Source organism: Sinohyriopsis cumingii, chromosome 4, assembly GCF_028554795.1.
Source record: "Sinohyriopsis cumingii isolate HCF-2022 chromosome 4, ASM2855479v2, whole genome shotgun sequence".
Classification (NCBI taxonomy): Eukaryota; Metazoa; Mollusca; class Bivalvia; order Unionida; family Unionidae; genus Sinohyriopsis; species Sinohyriopsis cumingii.
The window spans coordinates 101,223,147-101,246,860 of record NC_142964.1 but is presented as its reverse complement, the minus strand read 5'-3'; the positions used below and the strand labels follow the sequence as shown (position 1 = coordinate 101,246,860).

General features: G+C 34.7%; 1 protein-coding gene across 1 annotated transcript in view; it reads left to right on the top strand.

The window, feature by feature from the left end:
- Window positions 1-23,714, top strand: part of LOC149801778 (mitochondrial outer membrane protein SLC25A46-like) — a 43,190-nt gene that overhangs the window by 2,446 nt on the left and 17,030 nt on the right. Inside the window, exons 2-7 of the mRNA XM_089956120.1 lie at window positions 2,611-2,644; window positions 4,891-4,948; window positions 16,285-16,362; window positions 18,332-18,432; window positions 20,312-20,368; window positions 21,712-21,769. Coding sequence (XP_089812246.1) covers window positions 2,611-2,644; window positions 4,891-4,948; window positions 16,285-16,362; window positions 18,332-18,432; window positions 20,312-20,368; window positions 21,712-21,769 — 386 coding nt within the window. The remainder of the gene's footprint in view (window positions 1-2,610; window positions 2,645-4,890; window positions 4,949-16,284; window positions 16,363-18,331; window positions 18,433-20,311; window positions 20,369-21,711; window positions 21,770-23,714) is intronic.

Genomic DNA, 23,714 nt, shown 5'->3' with positions numbered 1-23,714 from the left:
TTGGTAGCCTAAGTGGTTACAGCATCTGCCTCAGATGCGGGAGGTCATGGGTTCGAACCCTGGCCAACTCTTCGGGTAGCAGCCTCGCTTGATGCTCAGCATTAAGAAGTGGGTGTTATGACTGGTAGGCTTTGTGTCAGGATAATGTGACTGGGTAGGACATGATGTTACATTTCTGCAGCATGATGCCCCAGAGCTAAACATCACTATAAACTGCCACACTGCAGATATCGTAGCGATATGACTGAAAAATTGTTAACGCTACTTTAAAAATCTTAACCACACACACACACACATAGGCACATTCACACTCCAAACTTCAAATTAACACTTAACATCGAGTGCAAGTGACTTCCTGTACAATATTTACCACATTTATTCAGATAGTGAGACATTTTTATTTTATAAATAAGTTATGGAGGTATTCAGCAAAGAATAAAGCTTGAAAACTTAATAATGCTTTTTTCAATTGTTCCACACCAAATAGTGCATTCCTGTTAGCACCGGTGACTAGAGTGCATAAACAATATGTCATAGACATGGAGTTTAAATCTCATTGGAGTTCTTTTCATCTTTCAGTTATTTTTCACTTTGCACACTAAATCTTTCTTTTTATTCATACAAAAATAATCATAAATAGTTTTTCAGTACAAGATATATTATCAGTTTTCTATTACCTTGTTTTTGACCACTCCGGTGGCCTAGCGGTTAGAGTATTCGCCTCGGATGTGGGAGGTCGTGGTTTCGATCCCCAGTCGAGTCATGCCAAAGACTTACAAAATGGTACTAACAGCTGCCTCGCTTGGTGCTCAGCATTAAGAGGTTAGTATTAGGACTGGTCGTATAGCTGCCAATCCTCACGAATTTGGTATGAATTTCACGACTTTTTCAGCGATTCACGGATTCACGCCGCAAGCCAAAAATTCACGAATTCTCCAATCCTCAATTATTTTAAATCTTTAATAAAATAACCGATTTCCCGTTAAGCGCTAGTCGTGATATTCGCAGTTGCCGAAACGGTCCGGTACTGCTTGTCGCGATATTAGTAGATCTACAGCCGATTAGTACAGTTGGCCCAGTAGCAAGCATTTTAGCCTATTTTAATCTGTATGTATAAGAGTAGTTTTACAAATGCATTTGAGAGAAACTGGGGCCTAACCAGAATTTTGCTCCGCGCATGCGTCACCAACAATGATAATGAGTTACGGTTCAGCATCGCATGTATGATTTTGAAAACGTCTTCACCACTAAGAGAAAAGAACTTTATTACTCAAAAAGTGAAGTTTAATTTGGAATATATCAAAAATTGGCCATTCATTCTGCCATTAAACATTGATATTCATCATGCTTTTTGCACTCAGTGCACCATCGCAGAGACGATGTGAGGAAGCACGTCGGTTGCAAAAAACACGTAGAAGTTGGGAAAATTAAGAATTCGCAGATTTCAGCTCCGGAATATTTTAAACAATTGGCAGAAGAAATGCAGGCTACCAACACTGAAACATTATTTGTGAGTTTTCTTGTCGAACACAATCTACCTTTATCAGCTGGAGACCATGCTAAACATTTGTTCTGACAAATGTTGCCAGACTCGAAAATCGATTCCAAATTTTTGTGTGGAAGGACCAAAAGTGCTGCAGCTCCTGTGCATTCCTCACAGCAACAGTACAAGCGAAAGTGTATTTTCTCTTGTGAGGAAAAATAAGACTTTAGGGCCTCCTTAGCTGCAGAAAATTTGTCAGTAATTTTAGTCACCAAGATCAACCAGCCAGCAAGAAGTCTGAACTGTTTAGAAAACAAATTTACGATCAAGCAGTTGAGGAAGTTCAAGTCTGCCACAGTATCATGTCTTGATAAATAAATATTTCTGCATATATGTAGTGTTTTAGTTTTATATTGCGAACTTGATATAGTGTAGTATTGACGGTCGGAGTGGATGGAGTTATTGTCATGGTATTTTTCACGAATTCTTGTCCAGATTCACGACTTTTTATCCCTGTTTTCACTAATTGTGAGCCTGGAAGGTTGGCAGCTATGTGGTCGGTCTGGTGTCAGGATAATGTGACTGGGTGGGACATTATGCTACATGTCTGCGGCATGATGCCTCAGTGCTAGACATCACTATAAACTGTCACACTGCAGACATAGTAGCGATATGACTGAAAAATTGTTAAAGCTACGTTAAAAATCCAAATCACACACATTGCCTTGTTTTTTGTTATCTAAACAAAATTACATAAGATTGCTGTTGGTATCATTTGCCATTTTGTTTTACCTTCTTAAAATGTAATAAGTATACAGCAGATGATTCATAATTCATGTAAACAAGGCTATAAATATACACATGTATTGGATTATTTTATGCATCTAGTTATAAGACCTTCAGGCAGACTGAGTCTTCACCAAATGTCAACTTCTTTAAAATGAAAGGATGAGAAAAATGTATAAATTTTTACATGTACTGTAATTCGAATTACTCTGTACATTTACATTAGTTTATGAATAAAATGTTCATAACTTTCTTTGCTTTCACTGTTTTGTTACCAAAATATAAAAATGTAGGTCTTCAATTTTGGAAACCAGTTTGCACTTTGTTTCTTTATATTTCAGATCAGGTGGTTAGCCTGGGAATTGGAGCATCAAGGTATACATGACTGAATTAAGCTACAGATAACTTACTGTTTGGAGAGAAAAAAATTGAGAAGGAAAAAGTGCATCAGCCATATAAAGCCTAAACAATCATAATATATTTTACACAGACACTAAATGAAGGGTCACTGTGACATGCTTTCACTGTATTTGTAACATATTTTACTGTTTTGTGTAGAAAACAAATTTTAGAATAATCATGAAATTACATTTTTCATCCTCCTTGTAAATTAGTTGGTGAATGTAATTTTAAGGAGATTCAGGAGAAATAGGTTCATGTTCAACAATAGTTATTAACATAGAGAGATAGAAATGATATGTCACCTTGAGTGAGCTCTGGGAACATTTTCCCACCCCACACTGCCAGTGTCCCACTAAATTTAACAAATTCGCATGTCTTGATCATTATAAGGCAACAGCACTACATAAAATGTACCTTAACAGCAGAGGTGCTGCCAGGCCGTGGGATTGTGGGTTTCTCACAACAGAGCAACTTCTCAAAACCAATGGAGGAAAGGTCACATATTATTTGTGGCTCCCGCAATTTGTTGTACTCAATATGGTCTATTTTTTTTTTTAAGGCAGAAATTACAAACACAGTTTGTTATTTTAAGTCTTGATCATACCCTTTGTCAGTGATCTCAGTGGAGCTATACTTAGGTAGAGTTACTGTTTGAACACAAGCATCTATATGATTGAAATCTGTTGCGGGGTTTTTGCAGAAACTATCCAGGGGTTCCAGTTTAATTGTCTCCTATGAGGGTATAACAAAATGATCCATTGATCAGCCATAACAGGATTGTAATGAGCATTAGAAGCAACAAGTTTTATGAATGTCAGAATGGAAGATAACTGATTTCTTTATGGTAAGATTGTCTTCCACATTCAGTACTATTGAGCAAGAGGAAAGCTCTCATATTCCAGCAAGAACTGAAGATGTTGCACAAACTGATGACATGGAAATAGTTGGTGCCTTGTCCACTGCATGTGGAACCAGAGACAGAAAAAGAGCAGTACAGGAACTGAAATTTCAAGACACATGGTTCATACCTCCTATTGGTTAAGAAAAGAACCAACACAGTGGGATATGTGTGTTCTTTGTAGTGAATATAAAAAAGAAAATCCATTTACTAAGAAAAATAGTTGACAGGTAAGCCATTGTTCTTCAAAGGCTGCAACCTTGGCTGAAGAGTCTTGCAGTAAATGTGATCCTATAACGGAAATATCCTAGGTGCAACATGATCAAATTGTGGAAAATTATGTTCAGATATCATGAAGACCAGTTTCCTAATTTGTTTAAATTGGCCAAAATTGCAATGGTTCTCCCATTATAAACAGCAGATTGTGAGAGGTGATTTAGTTCACTAAACAGAATTTGTACTGTTCTTAACATCAGGAACAGTGAATAAACTGATTACTTCAGACACAAAGGGGTCATATTGACCATTACCCATTTTCAGAGGCTTTGAAGAAGTGGAGTGATAAGAAGTAGAGAAGTATTCTTAACAGCTCAGGAAATTAAATTAGATATGTAGATACATTATATATTTCTTGTCAAAGAAGTGATATGTGATGAAATGCTCGTCATAAATTAGGTATGCATATATCTTATAATAATACTGTCACCCATTCCTAAATTTTCCAGCTGATTCCCCTGCTCTGGAGGTTGGTGAGGGGGATTTCCCCTCTTAAGAAAATTTCTGACAACATTCATGCTTGACAGCTCAACCAAGGTTTAACCATTATGTGTACTCATAAATTTGTTCTATTTGTTTCCATGAAACTAGAGCAGAAATCTATGCCAAAAAGTATAGTAACTGTTAATTTTTTTCTAGAAATAATGTAATATGTTTTCAGTTCAAAAATATCATGTATCTTGGCTGCCAAGCATAGGTAAAATATAGGGATAACTTTTCTGAAAACATTCTTTGTCATCATTGTTGTCATCATTAGTGTAATGATGAATTATGAGGTTTTTGCATTTATTTCATTTTCTCTGACACCGTTGTACATCCAGACTTGAAACTTGATGGATATATTTATTATAGAAGGTATTGTTCACCAGTGACCTACTTGTTTTACCATAATGACTCGTACAACTTTTATGATTATGCCATAGCAGAGCAGGTGAGACATAGCGCTCCATAGAGTTCTTGTTGAAAGTTTGATTTATGCAAAATCTTGGCCCTCACAATTTGATGTTGTTCAATTTTAAGATGGGATATTTTATTTTTGTTTCAGTTTAGTACTAGAGAAGCTTCTATCCCTGCCATGTATTGTGCTTCGAAGACAGTGTCAGGTAGGACAAAAGTTTGTACATGTCAATTGTTTTCCATTCTATAGTGGTCCCCCTATTGAAGGGCCACAACTACTGCAGCATGGAAGTGGCTTTACAAGAGGATTGGCCTTTCAAGAGGGGGATCACAGATCTGAGTAACAATGGCATATAAAATAAGAAAGGCTTATTTAACTGTTAAATATTTAGTATTTTCATTTAAAAATCACGTACATGTTATGGAATTAATGTGGTTAAACTTGTAATAAACAAGAGTTTAACCTTGTTTTTTCTGAGTTTATCGTGGTATAAACTGTCAGTTGCCGACTCACGCAGCAAATAACGCCCAAAGGCGTTATGTAAGCTGTGTGAGTCAGCAAGTGACAGTTTATACCACGATAAATTCAGGAAAAAAACGTTAAACTCTTATAATTGAAATTTCAATTATTTGTTATGCAATTTTGTTAGCATCATTAAAAAACAAATCTTAATTGAGCGTAGTAATACATTTTATGGGTTTTCTGTTATGTAGCTGTTTATGGTGGCGCTCACCAGATGATATGTACTTTTGAGAGAGTGACGTATGTAAGGTGAAGTAGTTCGCATTTAAAACATGCACAGTGGAGAGAACGTTTGCATACCTCTATGCTACATTAATGTAATGTGGATGACATTTCTTTTGGATATTGTACTTTTGGAAATTTTACATGATTTAAGCACACTGCTAACTAAAATGACTGCTCCCTTGTGTTAAAAAATCAGTCTGAATTAGTCTAAAGTACACTATACATAGCAGCTATTAAAATAGGGAAAATGAATTTTGCCAGACTAGACAATACCAGCTTCTGAAAGTGCAATGAATGAATTACCAAATATATAAAATGTAAAAAAAGTTATCGGCTCTTTTTTATACAATTGACCTCTGAAGTTCAGGAAGTGAAAATGACCAAGTAGAGCTAGCACTTTTTTGAAAGGTGCACATTTGAAGTAAGGCCAAGCTGTATACTCTATAACCCATAGTACACCCATCAATCATACACCAAAATAAAGGGAATTAAAGGTTCTTTGCATTATACCTAAGATATACAAGGTCTTTTTTAAATAGCCAGTATAACCAGTGAAGAAAGCCGGGGACATTCTTTTTCTTTAAATTCCTAACCCTATGCAAAATGCGAAACTGTATAGCGCCACCTTAAAGAAAATAAAAAAATGTTTGCAATTATTTTTTTTTATTTTCATATAATTATGTATGATGTTCTGAATAAAATGGTACATTCATATTGCATTTAAGCATGAAAATAAGCTAATTATGATCATTTTTCTCTTGCTTACATAACTTGCCATGAGGTATGTTTGTGTGAGTAGTGACCTTAATTATGGGGAAATTAGAAGACTTAGAATATAGGAATAGAGTCAACTTAAATTTAAAACTGTTGCAATAAGTGACAGAAATATATGGTGAAAATGTTTCTTTTCATTTATTTGCAATGAAATAAAAAAATAAATGAAGAGAAAGTGAATTCGCTTCTTCCATATTAAACAATAGGCAAATATTTTACACTTTGACCTTTGACCTTTATGAAGCTGATGAGTTACCTCCCTTTTCTAATTGTAAAATTCATTGTTGATATCTCAGAAATAATTCTGGCTAGTTTCATGTTCCTGTCATTCAGCATAACATTGGTTGCTATGTTTACAAAATGTAATGTGCATTCTTAAAATAGCTCACTTTTATCATGGGGGGGGTAGGCTGGACTTGTTAGAGACTCTGACACTCATAAATACTGTTCTGTGGGGAAAAAGGCAGGAGAATTATTCATAAGGATTGTTTTGATGCTTGCGACTTAAATGTTTCAGCCATATAAACATAATTAAATCATAAAAAATAATACCTACATCTTCTTTATGGTGGCGCTCACCAGATAATATGTACTTTTGAGAGAGTGACGTATGTAAGGTGAAGTAGTTCGCATTTAAAACATGCACAGTGGAGAGAACGTTTGCATACCTCTATGCTACATTAATGTAATGTGGATGACATTTCTTTTGGATATTGTACTTTTGGAAATTTTACATGATTTAAGCACACTGCTAACTAAAATGACTGCTCCCTTGTGTTAAAAAATCAGTCTGAATTAGTCTAAAGTACACTATACATAGCAGCTATTAAAATAGGGAAAATGAATTTTGCCAGACTAGACAATACCAGCTTCTGAAAGTGCAATGAATGAATTACCAAATATATAAAATGTAAAAAAAGTTATCGGCTCTTTTTTATACAATTGACCTCTGAAGTTCAGGAAGTGAAAATGACCAAGTAGAGCTAGCACTTTTTTGAAAGGTGCACATTTGAAGTAAGGCCAAGCTGTATACTCTATAACCCATAGTACACCCATCAATCATACACCAAAATAAAGGGAATTAAAGGTTCTTTGCATTATACCTAAGATATACAAGGTCTTTTTTAAATAGCCAGTATAACCAGTGAAGAAAGCCGGGGACATTCTTTTTCTTTAAATTCCTAACCCTATGCAAAATGCGAAACTGTATAGCGCCACCTATAGCACTTGGGATTGTCCTGCATGACCATAATAAGGTCATCATGATATCAGTCCTTCAACCAATGGAAGCCAAATTTATTCAATTAATTTTTTTTAAATTGTAAGAATGTTCTTTTCCTTTAATGCTTACTTCGTGTCTGCCTTCACTGGCAGTTTTTATCTTATGCTGTACACGTGACTCTATTTATAGAAGTGGGTATTCTTAGAAAAGTAGTTCTTACAGTTCATACAGAAATAAATGCAATTCATTTTGATCACCTGGTAACATTCTGACAAATGGAAATGTTACTTTCCTTTACCAGCTACTGACATTGCAGTTATTGTTTATTAAAATAATTAAGAATAATTATAAATCATGGTTCAAGACTAGTTAGAAACTTTGTCAGCAAACTTGGGGCACAAAAATCTGACTGCAACTGTCATTTTTTTGGTCCAAGCTGAGGATTGCAATGCAATTTACAAAATGTTCATCCCATGGTCTAGATGGTCCTAAATGAAAATGGTTCCACACATGAAATTAAATGTTGATCTGACCTTCAGTATGACCATGACAGTTGCCAACTTAAAAAATTTAATATCACTACAGGGCTCAAATTTAACACAAATTTCTTTGTAGCCAGAAGGACTAGTATATTGAGAAATTTACTAGTCCTGCCAAATCTTTACTAGTCCTGTTCACAAAACAATGTCACACAGAGTTCATGTACGTTTACCGATTCAATTTTAAAGTTTGAACAACCCGCAACAAAACTGGCTGTTTTCTGTATGTTTGTTTTGGCGAATTGCATTCACCAGTTACACCACATAACATTTCTTTCCTCATCATAATTCAGCCATTTCTTCTGAAATTATCCATTGCGCTTTTCCCTATCATAAGAATTATTCCTCATCATTAGTTGCCTCAAGTGGTCTAAAGCACTCTTCGTTATGGATCACTGCCATCTCACCTCTGTCTGCGTGGATTCGAGTCTCGGATTCGGCTAATGTGGATATGTGAGAAAGCTTGCCAGTAGCTTCTCGTGGGTCGGTGGTTCTTTCCGGGGTTTTCCTGGGTTCTTCCTCCACCATTAATACTGGCCGCCATGTATAGCCTATCGTGTGCTGAAAAATGGCGTTAAACCCTACAACAATTCCTCATCATTCTCATTCAACTTTTGCATTTTTTTCCGGTGGCTAAACACCTTCTATCAAATGCCACATTTTGCCTGTTTAATAAGGAAGGAATTGTGCCTTGTTTTGAAATAGGAGATGTTATAGTATATCTGATGTGAATTATTTAAAGCAAGAAAAGGAATGGCACAGTATCCTTTATATAAGAAAGCCAGAGCAAGAAGCACGTTTCAAAACACGTGTCTTTGCCCCCTCCTACAATTAAATGGCCTCTCCCTAACAAAGACTTAACTTCAACGGATGTTCTGCATGATCAAAGCAGTGGCTATTGTAAACATTTATAAAATATTAGCATCAGAAGACAGTGTTAGTTTCAGCTTGGAAAAGGTGTGTTCCCCTCAAACGAAGCCATCTGACACTCTGTGCATTGTATTTAACAGCTCCAATTACGGTATCATAAGTCGTAAGTTTGGTAATTGTTCCTAATTAATCAAACCTCAATGTATTGCTGAAATTAATAATAAGGCAGAAAATTTTCAAATCGTAGATGCCTATGCTCAGAGATTTTAATTCCCAACAAATGTATGGCATTCTGCTTGGGTATATCACATGTATTCAATTATTTGTTCATTCTTGTAAGGGACAAATATAAAAACTATTCTTAACATCATAGAAAAAGTAGTTGTATGGAAAGGATGTGTCAGTAACGTAATCATAATAAATTGATCTAATTCTTATAATTATTTTGATGGAAATGTAAAATATGTAGTTTCCTGCTTGTGACTGTTGGAGCATTTGGGTAGCGAGCAAAAAGAAAAGAATCTTAAACAAAAAACGTGCAAACTAATTTCTTTGAATAGATTTTGCCGTGTTCTTTTGTGTGGTATACCACTTTGTAGTTTGTTACTGTGGTCGAATGAATAAAGTGGGATACCACGCCATTTTTTTCATTTAATTCATTATCAGATTAATTAGGATCAATTACCAAACTTCCGTTTTTAATGACGGGACCATAATTTGCGCTGTTAAGTGAAATGTACAAAATCGGATGGATTCTTGTTATAGAAGCGCACCTTAATGCTAATATTTTATGACTGTGTTTACAATGGCCACTGCTTTGATTCGACAAAACATCTGCTAAGTCTTTATTAGGGAATGGCGTAAACAAACGCTGACTATTAATAACCAAAACTTACTAGCCCATTGGACTATTAACATTATAAAAGTTGCTAGTCCGACAGGAAATCTGCTAGCCTAGGGCTAGTGGACTACCGCTAATTTCGAGCCCTGCACTAATTGTCCTAGATGGCTGGTCATATTGATTTTGTTCTTTTACCATGATTTGCAAATGTCAGACATAAAAACATCTGCAGTCGAACCACGAGTTGACTTGTAGTGTGTCTGTGGGCAATTCCCCTTAATTCTTTTGCCTTAGTATATCATGTCGGTACATACATTTGTTGATTTGCCATTAAAAAACAAACCACAATCATTAGTTTGACAGAAACTTTTAAAACCACAAGCCCTACCTTAAAGTCTACACCAAGACTGTACTGAAATAGGTTAATGTTGTTATGGTTGAAGGCAGTCAAATGCCTTGATGCTGAAAGGATCATCCTGTAAAGAAATTTTCAAGATTGTAGACATGGAACATGTCAGTAGGATACATACCATTTGAAAACGTTTTTGCTGTATTCATCATCCACTGAGACAAAAACGTGTCTGTAGGAATTATTTGTTCATCGTCCACAGAGAAAAAAAATATTTATTTAGTCCAGCGGTAAAGGTAGACTTGAATTTTCTGGCGAAGTGACTTCTCCTTTTGGACAGAACAGGGAGAAGTGGGAGCAAAGTAAGACACAATATAAATGCGTGTGTTTGTGTGTTGTTTTCATTCTCTTATTTGAATTATGCCATCTGTTTCACAATATACCTATTTTTATTTAACATTCATTTTAAGCAATAATTTATTTTCAAGTAGAAAATTATCTGAGTTCTATCTATTGTTATGTATATTTGATTTAATTTAATTGTTTGTAAGCTTGAAAATCTTTTTTTTAATTTTTTTATTTCATTATATGTCAAAATAATGTAGTTCTATTTACTAGGAACTCGTACTTTTTCCAGAAAACAGTTTGACCATAACTATTCATTTTTTGTAAACATAAGGCTGACCTGGTTCCTGACCTTAATTCAGAATTAGTAACAGCCACATGAACAAGTTATTTTTAATTTATTTTTATTGTTGGAATAAGGTTGAGATCGAGGCTGGGTTGGATACATGATCCTTGACTTGTAAATAGTTTTTAGTGAAGTAAACAACTTATATTCTCAGAGTGAAATGATTGGTTCTTATCAAGGACATACAGGGGCTATGTAGACTTCAGCGCTGAATTTTGTCAATCCAAGTAAGGACTTATTCCAATCACTAAGCTAAGCATCACACACTTTCTTACACTTAGCTACTGTCCCATCCAAACTAGCAGCTTTAGCACTCTTCTGAATCTCATTACAATCTTCGTAAGTTTGCCATTTAACCCCAATATACTTATTCAAATTTGTGAATGGCATTTTGTCTAAGTCTCAACATGTCTTGATTCTGAGGTCATGTGCACAGATTATTCCATTACATTCAGAAATGAACACAATAATGAAAGCTAAAGTTGTTTATTTGCTGTACTCTTATAAATGACCATGTGTACAGCTCTAAGTCTTTCTGCCACTGAATTCAATCACTGTAAATATCAGTACATTTTCCCACCCTGCTGCCAGTCAGAGCCTTTGATCTTGCTGCCCAGCTATTGCATCATGTTCTTTTTTATGTACTCTTATAAAATGGCAACATGTATGTATCAAGGGGGCTTTCAGTCACCGAATTCTGTCATAAATATCAGCACAGCTAATTGATCAACACATTTTCCCACATAGCAGGTGGCTAAAGCAGGACTGGCAAGTCTTTGAATTTTGTCGCACACCTGTTACATGCGTATGGAGGACTCCCGCCTCAGTAATTTTCTGCGTCCCAGATCAAAAATTGGTGTCCAAATACGCATAATTAAGGATTTCCGAGATCTCTGCTGGATTCCAGCATGAAACAAACCTAATATTTACACCCAGTGTTCCGTACTCCAAGTACTGGTATCCAACATGAAACAAATCTAATATTTACACCCAGTGTTCAGTACTCCAAGTACTGGCATCCAACATGAAACAAACCTAATATTTACACCCAGTGTTCAGTACTCCAAGTACTGGCATCCAACATGAAACAAACCTAATATTTACACCCAGTGTTCAGTACTCCAAGTACTGGATCCAACATGAAACAAACCTAATATTTACACCCAGTGTTCAGTACTCCAAATACTGGCATCCAACATGAAACAAACCTAATATTTACACCCAGTGTTCAATACTCCAAATACTGGCATCCAACATGAAACAAACCTAATATTTACACCCAGTGTTCAGTACTACAAGTACTGGCATCCAACATGAAACAAACCTAGTATTTTCACCCAGTGTTCAGTACTACAAGTACCTATCAGAATCTTCAGTAGCCAGTTTTTAGGTTGCCAAACTGAATAATTTGGTTGTCTTAGATGTTGAGGCAGAAATCATTTGAGTGGGAAACTGTTGTTAGAAGATATCAGAAAGTGAATGTTTTAGTTAAGGCAGATTAACTTTGAATGATAAAAAACAAAGTTATTTTTAATAGTATGGTTGGTATTGTTTAAACAACTGTCTTTAGTCATTAGGTGCTTTAACCATTGGATAGCCATTACAATTTACTGTTTAGAGTTTTTTATATCATCTCTTTACATATTCTCTGGCCTCATATTCACCAATATAGGACCTTAACCTTAATTTTCTTCTGATGATAGTTACATTAATCAATGATAATTATTGATAGTTTACATTAAATAAGCCTGATGGTAGTTTATATTTATTTAAAAAAAAGCCTTAGCCACATCTGCATTCATGGTAATTCAACTAACAGAATGTTTACTACTGCCTATACTTTCCCTATTTGTCTCTATGTCTGCATTATTTTGTATCTGTGCCATATGCTGAAGTTGATTGTACAGGTCAGGTATTAGACTGGCCACTTATAAACTGTAAACCAGACTAGTCACATGTAAAGATGGTAAATTGGGTTCCACTCCACAAGTTTGTATTTTGCATAGGGTTATGCTTCTAAATTAAAGGCATGAGTACCAACATTTAACCTTGCGATGATATGTTTAATATAAAGAGTCATCAGGAATGTTTATATTGGCATGAATCATTACTATTTAAACTTTCAAGATGACATTCTGTATGATTACCACAGGTTTTGAATGCAAAGCTACACTATATGTGCCTAGTGTGAATGTCCAGTTTGAGAATTTAAAAATGTGAACTGAATTTTTTTGATGAAATTTAGAAAGTTTAGCCTGTCGGTTTTGTTTCTGAATTTGTCTCAAGAAAGGCAGCTTATTGTTATTAAATCTTTGTATAAGTGTAGGTGTATAAAGATTTGTTTGTCAGAATATGGATGGCAAAAAAAAAGATTTTCTGCTATGTTTGAAGCATTTTTACTAGTTTACAGTTAGAATTTAAAATTTTGACTTCAGAGCACAATAAAATCACCAGCTGCACTGATAGATTATATTTGGATCATACAGGTCCCAGTTTTTGGCAGTCTTGAGATCGAACCTGATACAGTCGGTAAGCGATATTTTGTGAGATCTGCAGAGCATAACCTTAATGTAGGAACTGGCAGTCGCACAATAAAAACGTGACTATGCTGTGATTTAAACTGCAACTGCTGAATGTTTTTGACATAAAGTGTTATATACACTTGTGATTAAAAAGTGTTGATATTATTTTGTTGTTTTTGCAATTTGATTCTCATGGATGCCAGGGGCCAGGTGTTTTAAAACCCTCTCTAGTTGTATCCAGATTATAACCTTACTACTCATTCTCCCATTTTCCTCTCAGCTATAAATGTTTTTACTTTTTGTGTTAGCATGATTAGATATGCAGACTGAGGGGGCTACAGTAGTATTTTTGGATAGATAGAGACAACTGTTAAGAAAATCAGAGAATCTGTATGGAAAGCTGTTATGATAAATGAAGGTGGGATCTCAACCTAGATGTACCCACAGGGCTGGAAAAATCCTAAAATCAACTACCTGCCTAGAATCAGGAATCACATGAAACTGCACACAAGTCTGAATTTGTTTTCTTCTGATGCTTCATAACAATAAAGTAATATAAAATTTTATTTTCCTTGCAAAACTGTGTACCTGTATTGGGCTGCTGGACAAGAGATGTTTCACACATATTCATTCAAAAGTTAACTTCCAAAACAAATTTGTGGTTTGTAATAATATGGTTGACGTAAGGACAATATATTCTTACAAGCACTAAGTTGGAACACTGTGATTTTCTTGATTATCATCAGCGAATTGTTTTCTGCATGTGAATTGAAAAGGTACACATTGTGAGATTATAATGTAAATATGAAGTTTACCTGTCGCTGATCAAGGGAAAATAGCTTTTACAGGTAAAGAATGTCCAAAAAGTTTTTTTTAAAGCAAAAATGAGATGTATTTCAAAGCCATGCTGTCACTGGTATTGTATAGCTAATAAAATTACACAAGTTGTAGTCAGGTTATAAATACAGTTTTATAACTGATAATTTAAACTTTTTTTTGTTGTTTGTATTTCAACTTTAAAGCCATTTTTATCAAATAAATTGTCCAATTAGTGATGATTTTTCAAATGAATATATGTTTATATAGCTTCATGAATTACATTGTCTATGTCTGAAATAATGTAGCAAATTTTCATTAAGGTCTTGATTGTTCAAGATAAGTAGTGTTTGCTTTTCTTATTTTTCTGTAATCAGTTAAAATGATTGTTAAGGATCCTATCTATGTTTATTACAGCTGGTTACATTAAAGGTTAATCCAGAGAAATGTATATAAAGGGTCAGTAGGGGACCTTGAAAAGCCTGGAAAAATGAATTTGTCCTTCAAGGCCTTGAAAACACCTTGAAAATTTAAAATTTTGTCTGGGTACCTTAAAACCTTGATTTTATTGAAACCTAAAGAAATTAATAAATAGTTACATTTGGCAGATTTAAATATAGAAAAAAAAGAGAGAAAAAAAATATCTCACTAAGTTTGTCCCAGAACGGAAGTTTCCACAACTGGCCACTGTGCAGTCGTACGTTTTGAACTTCTGGATGTAGCTTCGGTTTAAGGTATCATGGTACCAATTGTTTTTCCATAAACCTCAATGCTAATGTTTTGTGAAATAAATATACTTTCTGTCCTACCTCAGCATGCATGTCACACACTGTCATAGAGAACAGTGCTAGATTGTCAATTTGAAAAGGACAAAACCGGGTACTCCATTGCATTTAAGAGAGATAACTCTACTGGAACTTGACAGGGGTAAGAGTTATCTAGTCACAACACATTTTCAGCCATGTGTACCACATTCTTAAAAAATCATAAAAATACAAAGTATGATCTAGATATGAATTAACATAACCTCACATATTGCCAAGAGGCTCAACTTTTTTTAAAGCCTGGTAGAAAATATAACTCTTATATAATGCACCAGTCACAGCTAGTTTTGTTGTTTATTTCTGAATACATGTACAGTGTTCCCTACACCTTAAGCTCCACCCAAAAATATGCAAAAATTTAATGAAGCAGAGTTTTCACACTTATTGTTTATTAAAAAAGTAAATATTTTTTTTTGCAGATGCTAGCAAAGTCTTTCAACCTATATTATATATATTCACTGCAAACTACACATACACAGATCTGCCATTGCATAATGCACTAGCAGATTTGGGTCTATTCAGTTTATTAGCAGTAATGAATAGAACAAACAACATGGACCCTGATCTGCATTATGTGACAGCAGATCAGAGTCTCCATTATTGCAGTTGGACTCAGCTTATAAGCAAGTATATATATATATATAATAATTGGTAGTGTTGACAAGCTAACTTGTACCATAAATAAACAAGGCAAATACACTATATAATGGAGAATGTGTTGAGGGGAGATTTACCTTTGAAATGGGACAACAAGGGAAAAAGCTATTATCACCTACTGATGTGAAAGTTACAGCTCCACTAATACAAATGACTTTAAAAGCAGTCTATATGACTACGTTTGGTCAGATCCAGTCAACAGTGTAATGGAGAATCTCATTTTGGGCTTTAATATGGCCACCAGTATTGTATCAAAGTGTTGACCTGTGAGTGAAATAGACCATATGCTTGCCTAATGTTTAATTTTCTACAAATAGGAGTCAAAAGACCATTATCTACCATTAGATTTATCATTTTTATCAGTAGCACCTGCTCCATTGATGTCGTAACAAAGGTAAAAGTCAGAGACTTGATGTCAAATCACTCATTCATGTCACCTTTAAATTCCTCATTGAGTATGTCATTGGTTATCAGTGGTCAAATTATGTATTTTAATATGAAAGTAGACACAAAATTACTTTAGTACATGTATATGTCATTTGAGAATATTTAGAGACAGCTTCAGTTTTCCTTTTGAAGTAATATAGAGGCAACTGGTCATTCAAGTTTTGATTTTATTCAGCAAGGAATTAAAGGCAAAATATATTTCAGAATAGTTTTCTATAAGGCTACTTTTATTTTTATTTCAGGTGCATCCTAACCCTGAAAAGTACCATCTTACTCCATTTACTCTGTTACCAATCATGATTAATTTACAGAAGCAACAGGTAAGTCAAATAAAGAAACTCGTCATGACCATCTGTGTTGTTGTGCCTTCGTGAGTGGAAAATTAGATCACGTGGTCACTTTTTCCCAGCTGATGGCAATGTTTTCATAAAGAGTTTAGTAAGGTTTTGCTTAGAGTTTTTAGGGTCATGGTCTGTCCATCTGTCAGTCCATCCATCACCAGTTTTAATTCTGCAAAATAACTTTAGTGGGAATTGATGGATTGAAAACAATTGATCTGAAAGCCTTTCTGTTAATGAAACTTTAAAATAACTCGGCTCCTAGCCTTCTCTGTCCTTCTAGTCATCTCTGAATTATTGCCCATGAGTAACACTTTCATATTGAAAGTCATGAAACTTGATGGGTATATTCATTGTCAAGGGTACTACTCACCACAGGCAAAAGTAGGTTACAGTGGTCAATTTTTTTTCACTCCAGTGACTTTTATAAGGTTTTGAAATTGTGCTGCAGCAGACCAGGTGAGGCATACCATTACACAAAATTCTTTTTGTAAATAAATGAGACTGGTGAATTGCTGTTGTAGTTAAGAAAGGGTCTTGCTTAAGGGGTGGTCTCAGTATTGTCCTTCAGAAGTTTTGCCCATCAGAAGCTCACAAAAGTTTCAGCTTATAAATTGTATATGAAGTGAGCTTTCATGGGATTTGTTTTGTTATAACATGTACATATAGGCATAGCAAATACAGCATCAGGAGAGCACAGAAGTGTGTATTAAAGAAATAGTCTAGTGAGCGTACCCCTATGTTAAATTCAACAGGTAGGGCAGCCAGCTAGAGTAAAAGAGATTGAACCCTATTCGTGTAGCTGACACAGCTGCATTTATTTCCCTTGACATTTGGTAGCAACCATGGTGTCATGTATACTGGCAGGGCTGAGTAATTAATTTCTTGATCCACTTGTCTGGAACTAGTGACTTAGGCAGGAAAAGTCACTTGTCCTGCATAATTTATCATGTGTTCATCAAATTTAGTAACAAAGAATATACAATTTTTACAGTAAAACCTGATTAGAGCAGCTTTGGTTGTGAGTGACTATAACTCTCATTTATGATCAAAATAATCATGCATGGAACAATTTTATTATATAAAAGCACTTTAGTGAGCAACCACCTGTTGAATATGACCAGCCACCAATAGCTTAGTTCCATCAATGCTGTGAATGAACTCCTCATAGATTTGGATATAAAGGAAAGGTGCTGAGTCTGACTATTGGGATTTTCTCACTTGGTTATCACTCTAACAAAGCATCAAGTATGTCATTTATCTACAGAGTTAATATGTAATGCCAGGGATGAATGAGGTCTTTGTCTCTTTATCAGTTATTAACCTTTTCTGGATGAGATAATTCTGTATTCATTTTAAAGGTTCCTGTTGTTGTTTTATTGATGTTACAGTTAATAAAACCTTAACACCAGGCCAAAAGTACTACTGTCAGAGAACTTTTCTTCATTTATAATCATATCACTGCAGTTATGTCCCTTGTTTATTGGGCTAAACATTTGATGCCATAGCTGAATTAAGCATTTGGCTTTTATCACTAAATAAATTTAACTTTTTGTTCACGTATAACTTGAATAATTCTGAGGGTCTTGGTGGATCACTTAATGATTCCTACATGTCGCAATGGACCACTTAATGATCTTTCTTAATGTTGATTGTACTGGTACAAGTGGTAGCTAATTCTTGTAAACCTTCCCATGGACCACCAGTGGTCCACATACCACAGTTTGACAACCTCTGTTCTACAGAGGTAATGGAGTTTACATTTGCGGATAAGTCTGTGTTGTCATGTTTGGTGGATATAGTGAGTGGTATAAAAAGAAGAAGGTATTGGCAAGGACCATTGACTCAGATCAGGTCATGGAGTGCCTAGCTGGATTTGTGGAGATCTCAGGTTTTGTTGCTTTAGTGATGCATGCTACCAATTTTATTTAATATTTTTCTCTGTGTGTAGAGCTTTGGTGCCTACTGGAAGGGAAGCAGCAGTATCCTGGTGACTTGGAGTGTGTATACCATCAGTGAAACAGTCATCAGTGAATTTACACCTTTCCCAAAGTGAGTATAGTATACTGGCCCCTCATTATAAAGACCCTTGGCATACAGTTCCTTATGTTTTGGAAATGGTAAGGTCATGTGTCCCAATTCAGTTTTACTTTATCAATGCTTCTTCAACTAGCTTTCACCAATTTTAGTTCTTGGTTCATGAAAACCAATAGTTCTTGGTTCATGAAAACCAATAATAACATGGTTTCAAACCAATGATCATATGGTTTCACACCAATAATAATATGGTTTCACAACAGTAATGATATGGTTTCGCACCAATAATGATATGGTTTCCCACCAATAATAATATGGTTTCACATCATTAAATACTCACTGAAACAATCAAGGGACAGCCTTTTTGTAACATCTCTCTCAGCATTGGTTCCCTCACTTACAATGCTTCTGTGAACCGTTTGTAGAAGAGGGAACATTGTATGTTGGATACAGTCTGTGTATCATGCACTTTGGAAAAACTGATATGTGTCAGGTCTACTGATATATATTTATAATTGCAAATTTATTTCCAGGCCTTTGTAATAAGTATTTCCACTGGTTAAAATCACATTGTGTTACACAGTAAACTGGAATTTATTAGTTTTTAGCTCTAGAAAGGAAATACTTATGCATTCTTGCAACTGTCTTGAGTGGATTGACAATATTCGATAACAAGGGTCACAATAACAGTTCTGTATTTATTTCTTGATATTTCTTTAATTATTTTCTTAACTAATTGTAATTATGAGAATGAAACTTAACATTTTACAGGATTGATGAAGTCATAAAACTTAAGTCAGTTACATACTGCATGAATAGCTTTTGCTATGTCTCTTTCCACAGTATGTAGAAGATTTTGAAACTAATTGACTTCATTAAATCTGTAAAATATGAAGTTAGAGCTTTGATATAACCCTATGGTTGTACTTGTCGATGTCAAAGGTCAGGAATATTGTATTACTTATCTAGTATAGACAAGACGTAAGTATTGCCTTTCCATATCAGATATGGTCATTGTTGATGTAGACATCAGTTTAACATTTTGCATTAAGATTCTTTTCTCTGATATTTTTTAATGTCAAGAACCTTGATGAGTGCAAAAAGTGTGATACAGCACCCTTGCTTTGTTTGTGTGTGTCAGTGTGGGTATGTGAGAAAACTTGTCAGTGGCTTCCCATGGGTCAGTGGTTCTTTACAGGACTTTACAGGGTTCTTCCTCCATCAGATATACTGGGTAACATGTATAGCCTGCCATGTGCTTTCCCTTCTGGAAACCATATATCTTTTCCAGTTTTAATGACACTTGGAATATAAACTTATATCATCAAGATTTTTGAAAAGTTTGACATTGAGTGCGATGCATACATATCAGTGAATTGATCTTGCATCTGCTTTGCTGAGCTTGTTTCGCCTCTGGAAGTCATATTTCTGATCAGACTTGAAATATTGGCTAATATCATCATGATCTTGGACAAGTTTGATAATGAACAAGATCCACACATATTAATGATGTAATCTTCCATCTGATTGGCTGAGCTTTCTATCACTCAGGAAGCCATATTTGTGATGCTTCTATTATCAAGATCTTGGACTTACATTAATGAGCAAGAGCAATGCATAGAAGTGAGGTGATCTTTCTTTCATTGGACTCCTGAAATTTATTATCATCAAGAGCTTGGATGACTTGATTATGGGCAAAAGACTTGGCATTTTAATTATGCCTTCATCTTTAGAAGGAATTTGTATCGGGATATTGTAAGTTATTTTATTGCCTATATTGGTGTGAAACCTCTGCTTTTCTGTAAACTTAGGAAACATTTGACTGATTCCAGTGGAAAAGCTAGATTTTGCTGCTGGTTTCATAGTCATCCAATTTTTTTTCTTCTTTTTTCAGAGAAGTTTCAAGACACAGCTCATTGCGAAAAATAGGAGAACATTTACTTTTAAAAAGGTATGCTTTCTTTCATTAGAGTAAGATGACACCAGGTGAGATAAATGAATTGTATTTTCACTGGAAATTTTGAAATTGTTTGCAGAAAAGTTAAATAATATAAAAACATTTTTCCAGAAGAATCTGAAAGAAGCCAGCCACTTTAGACACAACAGCATTTAATTGAAATCACTATATTCATCTCACTTTACAGTTGTTTACAGGCTGCTTTATGGTATTTGAATATGCTGTGTTTTCCTTGTCAAATACACATGCAGTCTTGTTTTTATTTTGTTCTGAAAATTCTGTTTTAGTCATTTGTATGCACATTTTTCCATTTCCAAGATAGTGAGCCATGCCTAAGAAGTGATGGAAAAAAAAAACTGGTTTGGTTTGGGTTTTGAGGCTGATTTAACTCACATGGTTACAGTATATACTTGTATACAAGTCAGGCCCAACTGCAGACAACATAGAACCTGATTTGCTGTCACATAATGCTTTTGGCAGATAAGGGTCTTTGTTGTTTGTTCAGTTGATGACTTCTAACAAACTGCATAGACACAGATCTGTCAGTGCAATATGCAGTGGCAGTTTAGGGTCTATGGAGTTTGCAGTTGAATCTGATTTATAAGCAAGTGTAGTTAGTATGCGGTAACAAGAAACCAGGCATGTGTAGTGATGATATTGAAGATGTTCTTTGTTAGCCTTTTAGCAGCCATTTTCTTCCGACTAGGCATGCTGGGATCAAGATATCTAAGATTATGTTTGTTTTTAAAATTATTATACTGGTTTTAACTACGATAAGGGATGTTTATTTTATCATACCGGTTTTAACTACAATAAGGGATGTTTTTTTATCATACTGGTTTTAACCACAATAAGGGATGTATTTTTAATCATACTGGTTTTAATCACAGTGAGGGATGGTTTTTTGTCATAATGGTTTTAACCAAAGTGAGGGATGTTTTTTTTTTCTCATACTGGTTTTAACCACAGTGAGAGATGTTTTTTTTATCATGCCTGTTTTAACCACAGTGAGGGATGGTTTTTTATCATACTGGTTTTAACCACAATGAGGGATGTTTTTTATCATACTGGTTTTAAACACAGTGAGGGATGTTTTTTTTATCATACTGGTTTTCATCACAATGAGGGATGTCTTTTTTATGCATATGAAAGTTTATTACATCAAGTACAATATATTTCTTTCTTTGTGTTTGTGTTTACAAGTACATGTTATTGTGGAAGGAAACATGTAGCTTTTTCAGGAAGTATCTTCTGTTTGTATTAAAATTCAGAAAAAGGATAGAATGTTTACATTTTAATTTGTGTACTTTCATGTATGTATTTGTTTATTTTTTCAGTTTGGCATATGCTGTCACCACACCATTCTACATCTCAAGTTTCATTGAAACTATCCAGGTATGACTTAGACATATCAAATGCCACAAATTAATTTATGAAAAAAACTTTGCACTAATGTGCTTACAGAGATGGGGCTCTGTGTTAAAACTGTACATAATTGTTTGGTGTAGTTAAACAGTTTATTGTAGATACTGCAAATGTTAAGCATGTTTTTAGCATAATTTACATACAAATGATCAGTGATCTGGATCAGACCTTTCTAGGGAGGTTTGGGGATTAGAACATACTGGGGAGGTGGAGCTTTGAGAAGCACAAGGGCATTTTGCTTTGCAGTAGGGAAATTGGGAATAAAAGTCAAATTCATTTACACAGTGTCAAATATTATGATTGAAATAGTTAGAAAAAAAAGTGACTGTGTGTAAAATGAACCCTCATAATATTCCCAAAATTATAAGAGCACTTCTTTATGTATTGCAAATTTTGTAGCTGTTGTGTTTTTTCTTCCTGCAATACATGTTGCAGGATGTTTGCTTTCCATACTCTTTATATCACATGGAAAAACTGGACAAAGAAATCTAGGTCAAAGTTATTGGCCTCTATGGGATTTGGATCTGTAGTGCCAGAAACTGAACTGAAGGTCATAAAGGATGAAGTCTATTTTATAGATATTTTAGTTGAGCTTAATCTTGAAATTGCTGCATCAGATCATGTTTCTAAACAATTAAGATGCATGTTTCCCAATTCATCAATACCAAAGTTATTAGTGTGGTAGAATCAGAATTGAGTGCCATTGTATTACAACACTGCAAGTCATTTCAGGAAGAATATTTACATAATATTTCAGCCTAATCTTTGAGTATTCCACTCCCTTGATAAGTCGCGCCCTGATAACTCGCGAACCCGCTTATAACGCGGGGTTAGGCATCGCTCCCATTTTTTATACCAGGAAATACCTGCAAAATTGATCCCTATTTGTTGAATTTGAAGAAAATAGCAATCAAAATTGGTAACAGAAACTTTGATGTATCGCTCATTTTATCATTGAAAACGGTAGATAGGACCTGGAAATTTTAATCAACACTATGAAATATCAAATTTCCAATTTTTTACATTTTCTTTCCAAACGACACTCCTAGTACATCGCAATTAACGATATGTAAGGAAATTTCGATCCATGAAAATGTCACTTAAATAATTTTTTTATCAATTGAAATTTGTGTTCTAGTTCTGTTTTTTAGTTCCTTTTAAGTGTAATCGTCATAAATGCAATGTGTCCTCTTGCAATTAAACGTAAAATGCGTCAGTCTACCATAACAGCTATATCTGTGAGCATTTCTCTGAGAACCTAAGTGTTGACCGTGTTTTGATAACTGACTTCTGGAAGTATTTGTTGTATTATTGCACTGAATTAAAAGCTGGCCTCCTTTGTATTATCACGTTAATTATGTCTTTTGAATCAAATAAAGGAGGTGGAATAAAAGAAAAGTTAAAAGGCACAAAAATCCAACAAAATTAAAATCTAGCTGCCCCAGTCATATGTCAGGTGAACTCACTTCATTTGATCAGTTGAACACTTACATAAATGTTATTGTGTATGTTACATTAACTACCTTAAATTAACCGACTCTTTCATAACTGTGATAAAAAATAACAAGGTATCCAGGCAAAATAAATACTTCGTAAAATATAGAGCTTGATTTCACAGATGCGGATCATTGTGGGCTAGTGAGTTTCAGAGAATTCTTGAAATGGCACTTAGAGATATTCTCAAGGATGATAAGAAGTTTCATTATTACTTCCATTGAAATCACAACATCAGTATTGTACTAATTGAACAATATAAAAATTGAGTTTTGACACAGACAAATGTCACACGAAATAAATATCGCGTGTTTTTGAAAAAAAGAATCTTGTTTGACGGTGTATCAACAGTTAGTCTAGTTCCCTGCTCTTGGGACTCCTTTTTTGGCAGGATAATATTAAACACCACTATGGGAACCAG